This window comes from Anomaloglossus baeobatrachus, chromosome 5 (genome assembly GCF_048569485.1).
Source record: "Anomaloglossus baeobatrachus isolate aAnoBae1 chromosome 5, aAnoBae1.hap1, whole genome shotgun sequence".
Classification (NCBI taxonomy): domain Eukaryota; kingdom Metazoa; phylum Chordata; class Amphibia; order Anura; family Aromobatidae; genus Anomaloglossus; species Anomaloglossus baeobatrachus.
In genome coordinates, this window is record NC_134357.1 from 236,144,597 (window position 1) to 236,152,572 (window position 7,976).

Genomic DNA, 7,976 nt, shown 5'->3' on the forward strand with positions numbered 1-7,976 from the left:
AAAAAGATTTCACTCTGTCTCATATAGCAGTAGATTGACCAGATTTCAGTAAAATTTTTCACTTGCTCTCAAAGAAATAGAAAAATTCAACCATTCATGAAAACTGACTGTGCATGATGCAATTCCTTTATACCCGGAAATTGTTAGAGATGTTGCCCATGTGGTTACAGCTTTGCCTCCAACCCAAGTTACTGTGGAGAGGTTGTTCTCCAGCTTTAAAATAATTAGGTCAGATTTGGAGGTCATCTGCGAAGGAGGATCTGATGGAAGCAATTCTATTTCTTACAACAAATTCATAGTAAATAACAAACATTTAGTATATTGCTTATATTTAAGTGAAAAATTTATTGTAGTACAATGTGAACATCAGACATTTAATCATTTTTATGATACAATAATCAAGATATTTAGATAGAACATAAAATATATTAGAATACAACTTTAGAACACAAAAAACTAAAATTGTAAATATGTAATACAATATGTAATATATACAGTAAATCTAATTAAAAAAATAAAATATATATATATATATATATATATATATATATATATATATATATAGATACACACACACACATACAACACAAAATTCATATGTAATCTACTGCATATTGCACAGTGTATTACATATTTACAATATATTACAGTTTTGTGTTATAATGTTGTACTCCAATAAATATATTTTATGTTCTATCCAAATATCTTGATTATTGTATCATAAAAATTATTAAATGTCTGATGTTCACATACACATGTTCATGTACTACAATAAATTTTTCACTTAACTATAAGCAATATATGTAGGAGTCGGTGCAAGGGAAATTGAGGAGTCGGAGTCGAAGGTTTGGCTTACCGACTCCACAGCCCTGCTGTAAACAAGGAGCAGTCAAAAGAAAGGAGGCACAGTGGTTCTCTTCATTCAAAGAAGTTCAGGGTGCAAAAATCAGCCACTAAAGTGATGGCGTGTGTTGTAGGATAAGGAGGGTGTGCCTTCAAAAGGGTTTCACCATCAATGGAAGGTACTACACTGAACTTTTGGAACAATTGAAGGCAGCTCTAAATGCCAAAAGGCACGGCAAGCTGTCCAAAGGAATCTTGTTCCTGCAAGACAACGCCCCCGCTCACACTGCACAAGCGACTACCACAGCAAAACTGGCAGAGTTGAGCTTTCAGCTGGATGACCACCAGATCTAGCTCCCTCCTACTATCATCTGTTTCCAAACCTGAAGAAACACCTCAAGGGTAAAAAATTTCACACCATTTCTGATGCCATGGCTGTTATGGATGCCTGGTTTGAGGTACAACCGAAATCCTTCTTTTTGCTAGGCTTACAGAACTTGGCTTGGAATACCAATGCAAGAAGTTTGTTGACATCAGTGGAGAGTATGTGAAATAAATGTAAAGTGTCATCATCCTATCTAGTTTCTCTCTGGGTAAAGCCAAAGACTTATCAGCAGCTCCTCGTAAGTCCAGGTTGCTGCACTCTCAGAGTATGTGCACATGTTCAGCATTTGCAGCAAACATTTTGCATCAACGTGTTGCAATTTGCAGTATCAGCAAAGTAAACAAGATTTTTGAAATCTCATGCACGTTGCTTATTTATTCCTTGCAAATGTGAAGCAATTTCAGACCTGCAGCATGTCAATTTTTTCAGCGTTCTTCACTCATTCAAATGAATGGAGGTAAAAAAAAGCAGAAAAAACGTGCGTATTTTGAGCAGCATTTTTCCTGCAGAAATGTCTGCTGCACATAATCAACTTGTGCACCTAACTTAAAGGGAAAGTGTTGCGTTTTTTTATTTTTCTATTAATAATAGTGATAATGAAATCAAGGTTTTTTTAATACAAAATTTAACTCATTGTTTATTTAGTTTTTATGTAATTCTAGTTTTACTGAAGCACTGGGGGCTGCCATGCTGGATTTGGTGTTTGTAACGACAGTTATTCACTCCTTTATGGCAGCCCCCTGGGCATAAAGACTGCTGTCAGACTGCGACCCTATACCGTAACATAGAGAAGGCGTCTGCTGTGAAATGCATGCACCCCCTGGGCAGTCCAGATCACAGCTCACACCCTGTCTGCTTACTTACCCCCATCTCCCCCCCCCCTTCACATGTACTCACCTCAGGCCTCTGCTGCTCCCTGCTATGGACTGTGATCGCCGACAGGACAGGCTGCTGGGGGCATGAGATTGAGTCCATGCAGTTGGGAGCAGTGATCGCAGCTGATACCTGCAGCCTGAGCGGCACTGCACTACCGATCACCCCTCCTCGCCGTATGTCACCTTGGACTTTCGATCCCAGCCAGCAGCATAGTATATGGGGGCACGGGATACAGAGAGGCATAAGGAAACAGTCAGCGAGCACTGGAGCATTGGGAACACAGTCAGCGAGCGCTGGAGCATTGGGAACACAGTCAGCGAGCGCTGGAGCATTGGGAACACACTCAGCGAGCGCTGGAGCATTGGGAACACACTCAGCGAGCGCTGGGGCACTATGCAGCTGGCCTTAGTGACACTTTAGACATTAGGATCACTCTGCGGCCAACAACAAAATGGCTCCGCACTGTGATCCTAAACTTCATCCTCTCTTATCCTGTTGGAAACACCCAGATTGGGAGGGGGAGCTGTGAGATCACACACAGGAGAGCGGATTCTGCCCACTTTACTGCAGCTGTAATGTGAGATATATTTCTACAGTAGTTATACAGTAGGATTTCAGCAGCTGCTCCCCCTAGTGTTTAAGAGTGGACAATAGCAAACTTTTAATTTTTTTTTTTTTAATATATTTTTGTCAATTAAAAACAAATGTTATTTTAACATAACATTAATACTTTATTTGTAGAAAAAAAATTTGACACCTTCCCTTTAATGAAGTGGTGGAAGAATAATGATATCACCGGTAGATTAGCCATAAATCTGCAGGTAAATTGTGTTTTCAAAAGGTGACAGTTGCGATAGCGCCGCTCACAGGCAGAATTGGCAACAGAAGGTATTTGGAAAAAGCCTCCTTTCTCAGTTTCAAATCGATGTGGCCACTATACATTGTAGTGGACCACCTCTCCACGGTCAAGATTGGCTGCATCACTAAGGGTAATCCCCTTCCAGAACCATTTGTACCCAACATTCTCTGTAACTACAATCGAGCCCTTTGGATCTAGGCATGGACATATCACACATTCCAACAAGAAACAGCAAACTGCACTAACTGTCACAGGTTTAGACTATGTCCATATAATGTTAACGTGTTGACACGGATTTTAATTGCAGTTTTGTGTAACACATGGCAAAGAAAATACAAACATAATTAATGAACAGAGCCTAAAAACAGATATTCCAAGTCCATAATAGTGTTCTAAAGCAGGAGGGCCAACCTAAGGCCCGGGGCCACATATAGCTCGCTATGCCATTCTGTGCATGAAGAGAACAGGGGAGAAAGCCACACATGGCCTTCCCCTCTACATAGTGTAAACTGTGGTTAAAGGGGCCCCATTATTTCCATAGGTGCAGTTACCACTGTGTGTACCACTATCCATCAGGCATATATTTGATATACCATATGTCTCAAATGGTAATATCTCTCCAGGTTTGTTTTTTTTTGCAGCCCTTGGTAATAGTTCAACATGACTATGTGGCCCTCGGACCAGAAAAGGTTGTGCACTCCTGCTGTAAACATTTACATCTTAACTGGTGTACATTAAATACTTGGTCTTTTCTATACTATATTGTAAATGATTGCAAAAAATCTGATGACTCAACAAAAGGCTGAGCATTCTAGAGAAATGTTATCCATGTTATTCTTTGGAGTTTGCCAAAAAAAAAACCTCGTCAGAGGACTTGAACTTTAGAGCCACCTATTGGATATAGGAATCCGAAGAGTCAATATCAACCCTTTAATGAGCCTTGCCACATGACTTATGATAAGCCACACCAGACACTCCATTTTCAGACACATGTTTCAGAGTGTTTGCCCTTCATCAGTGTAAAGTAGGAGATCTGATTTGGCTATGTGAGACCTCCGATAGGAGGTCTGAGAGGGAACGTTTCTCCATGTGGACAGTGCCAAGCCAGTGTAAGGAGACATAGGTCATGCAATGCTCCTCTGGGAATTTAAATATGCAAATAGCCTCTGCAAAGAGAAAGAAGACTTGATCTCTAGCACGAACTATTGGAAGCAGCCATATTAAAAGCCAGTATCAACCCTTTAATGAGCCTTGTCAAAATGACTTAGATAATGCACTGATAGCACCAGAAAATGCTAACGTATATTAACATATTTAGAATCATCTTACTATACTCGTTACTACAATAGACCTTTTTTCAATGCTGTCAAACATAACTTTGAAATATCTGTACAGTGGCCAATTCACTTCCAACTGTTGTTACTAATGTTCAATGAATCAATTTAGAAGTGAAGCTTACAGCCTTATTCACGCAATTGTACACGGTAATGCCCAGGCCAGACTGCGGGTCTTTTGCCCCAAACAGCCTCATATATCCTTAGGCGCTAGTTTGGTTAAAGTGAACCGCCATTGTTCAGGAATTATAACAAGGACCAGAAAATGTGGCTGCTCTACGGTTACATGAATAAGTCCTAAGACTGAATTTTTATACCGGCAGCCGCAGTGCTCATTGACTGCTTTCAAGGGTAAAACTTAGGTGCTACCAGCAAAATCATTCAGCCACTGGTTTGATTTGGAGGAGTATGCTGCGTTACAGAAGAAGATACTTCTATTAATTTCTACCCACGTATCTGAACTGATTAAAGGAAGGTCCTTAGCATAAAAAAAAATGTAGTAGATCACCCGTTCTGGTGAAACATTTCATGTCCAATAATATAGCATATTTCAATCCTTTGAAATATGATCTTTATATATTATATTCAGTACAAAGAAACATGATCTTCTGTATAACCGTTTGGATGTATAACAACAATGGGGTTTGACCCACCTTCAGATAAAGCGCTAGGGTTGTCTTCTGTGTGGGTTTTCTGATGGATAAGAAGCTGGGATTTGCTGATAAAAGACTTCCTACACTCTGAACAGGAATAAGGTTTCTCTCCTGTGTGGACCCGCTTATGAACGGAAAGATTTGATTTAAGAGTAAAGGCCCTGCCACATTCCAAGCATGAATATGGCTTTTCTCCCGTGTGAATTCTCAAGTGCCGAATAAGATCTGAGTTCCGCTTAAAACTCTTCCCACAATCTGAGCACGGATAAGGTCTGTCTACCACGTGAATCTTGTGATGCCGGATAAGATCGGATTTGGTAATAAAACATTTACCACATTCTGTACAAGAAAATGGTTTTTCTCCTGTATGAATCCTCTGGTGTTCAATAAGATGGGAATTGCTGATAAAACTCTTTCCACACTGTGAGCAACAAAATGGTTTGTCTCCACTGTGAAACCTTATGTGGCTTAAGAGATTTCGTTTTAGGGAGAATGCCTTCCCACACAGAAAGCACATATATGGTTTCTCGCCTGTGTGGCATCTTTGATGTGAAAGGAGTTCTGAAAAACATCTAAAATATTTTCCACACGTTATGCACAAATGCGGTTTCTCCTTCACTTGATGTTCCTCTATTGGATCAGGAAGCTGTTCAGAGCAAAAAGCCCTAGATGGGTGCACTCCACATAAGCCCATGCCTTCCTTCATACTTAGAGGTGACAATTGCTTTGTAGGATCTGTGGTGTTAAAAATGTTCTGGACTCTACGATTTCCTCTATCCAAACCCAGAGTGCCCTTCTTCATGCAAGAAGACTTGAATGGTGTCTGAGCTATGACTGGAGAGATGGTAGAGTTTGTGGCATCTTCTTTTGCCCAGGAGGCTGGCAACTTTGTACATGGTGCTGAGAGTTGTTTATTCGTTTTAGCTGAGTAAGGTTCCAAGGAGTGTTCTTCTTGTAAGGAGTCCTTATTAATAGGAATAGTTGGATCTTGTACACTGTCCAAGGTTGTATTAACATGAGAGAGTTTGACCTTTTCTTCATCAAATGGGAGAGGTTCTTCTTTAATGCTGGCACCTGGATAGTGCTGTGTATAATCTCTCATTTCTGATGATGGGCTGCTTACCCTTTGAGGTAGGTTCACAGACTGCTCTAATGCTGTTGGGAGAAACAAAAAATATAATGCTTTAAAGTCTTATGAAGCATACTAAAGTGAAGAGGTGGCTGAAGACTCTAGATAGCTGCTGGCGTATTTATTCAGCAAGTCCTCTCAATTTCCCCATAACCCAGCAAGCTCGGCTCTGCCAAATATATATGGGTTTTCAGTGTGAAATAAGCCATTGCCACTCACTTTTGGCAGCAGCTCATTCCCCACATTAAAACAAAGGGTCTAGCATCTTAAAATTCAACAATCCTAGTCCTCTTCCTTGCTCCCAATGTATCCTATAAAGTGGGAAACCCACAAACATGGTTGGCCAGTTCCACTAAGTGGTAAAAAAACCAACACATAATTCCAGCCATTTCTTAACAACTAAATCTGACAATATTGAATGACTGCAATGACACTACACATACTACAGACTTCTAATCTTCCATATAAAAACAGTAGTCATATTACAGCTGCTACATGGTTATCTCCAACCACTGGAAAACTCTTCATTCTGCTGCTTAAAGAGGTTAACGGAGACTAATGTCTTTTTACGATTTGCCTAACAATGAAAAGGCAAGTAATTGCTAACTACCTGCTTGTTGTGCACAGCACCGATCTGCTAGCGATGCAGCCTTTTTGCTGACGTCACGTTGACAGAGCTGGGGTTTCTCTTCCGTTCTACTCTGTTGATGGGATGTGACTGCCGACGTTATGCCGATTAACAGATGGGTCCCTGCTGCCTAATTACGGGAAGCCAGCTGTCACTCAGCATGCCATCAGCAATCGCGCCCCATTGACAGAGCAGAGCAGGAGAAGCTGCACTGTTGACGTGGAGGTATTGGTCCATATTTTGGCTGCAGGCTTTCAACAAACTTTATTAACATGCAAAGAGTACCCGAACACCGAATCGCATTTTTTTTTTTTTTTTTTTTTTTTAAAGTTTGTGTTCGAGTTCAAGTCCGAGATACCCACTGCTCGGTAAGAACCCCGAACCTTACACAAGTGATTTACTAACAGTGCCCAGGATTATGGAACGTTGTCTTACCACGTGTTGTGACAGGCTGGTGGGTCTCCATAATGTCCTTGTAAAGATCTTTGTGCTCTTCTAAATACTCCCACTCCTCCATGGAAAAATAGACAGTGACGTCCTCACACCTTACACCAACCTGACACACAGATACATTATCAGTCGTACACTTCCTATGGTGGGACTTGTGTAGCATCTGCCCAGTATTCCCAGGAGTGCTCACCTCTCCAGTCAGAAGCTCCGTTATCTGCTTCGTGAGGTCTAGAATCCCTTTCTTTTTCTCTTTATGAAATGAATGAGGTGGTGGCATCATGGCCGGGTTTTGAGTCTTCCCAATTCCTGATGTACTGGAGGTATTTTTGGATGATGTGCAGAGACCAAACTTCTTCAAAGGTCCATAATCCTAAATAAAAGGACAAATAAAGTTCTTTGGGGTTCATTATACTGTGATAATTATTGTACTATTTCTACCCCTCACCTCTCCAGTCAGCAAGTAGATGATCTCCAAAGTGAGATTTAGGATTTTTTTAGTCATTTGGCTCCTGCATTTGTCCATCTTCAAAATTCACCAAAGATTTTCGGCAATCTTCACTTTGATGATAAATTTCAAGCTTAGATTACCATACAGTGGAATCTACAAAGACAGAAGGCACAAGACAAGCACTGTAATATCCTGATCATGACCGTCCATAGCCTCATCCAGCATGGCAATTTGTATTAGAAACTGGTCATGGAGAAGACATCATGGCCTTAACTAAATTTAACTTTAGCCAATGGGGTTATACTTTAGCGTACATGTCTTATTATAATACTATACCAAGGCTTCTCAAGATTTATTTATACAGGGGCCTC

At 40.6% G+C, this 7,976-nt stretch overlaps 1 protein-coding gene across 1 annotated transcript; it reads right to left on the minus strand.

Moving 5' to 3' along the window:
* Positions 1-2,157: 2,157 nt before the first annotated feature.
* Positions 2,158-7,748, minus strand: LOC142311094 (uncharacterized). Its single transcript, XM_075349185.1, has 4 exons — positions 7,603-7,748; positions 7,348-7,527; positions 7,143-7,263; positions 2,158-6,105 (listed from the first exon to the last, which is right to left on the minus strand). Exons 1-4 carry the CDS (start codon positions 7,678-7,680, stop codon positions 4,883-4,885), a joined length of 1,602 nt encoding a protein of 533 aa, XP_075205300.1. The 5' UTR covers positions 7,681-7,748; the 3' UTR covers positions 2,158-4,882.
* Positions 7,749-7,976: the final 228 nt, after the last annotated feature.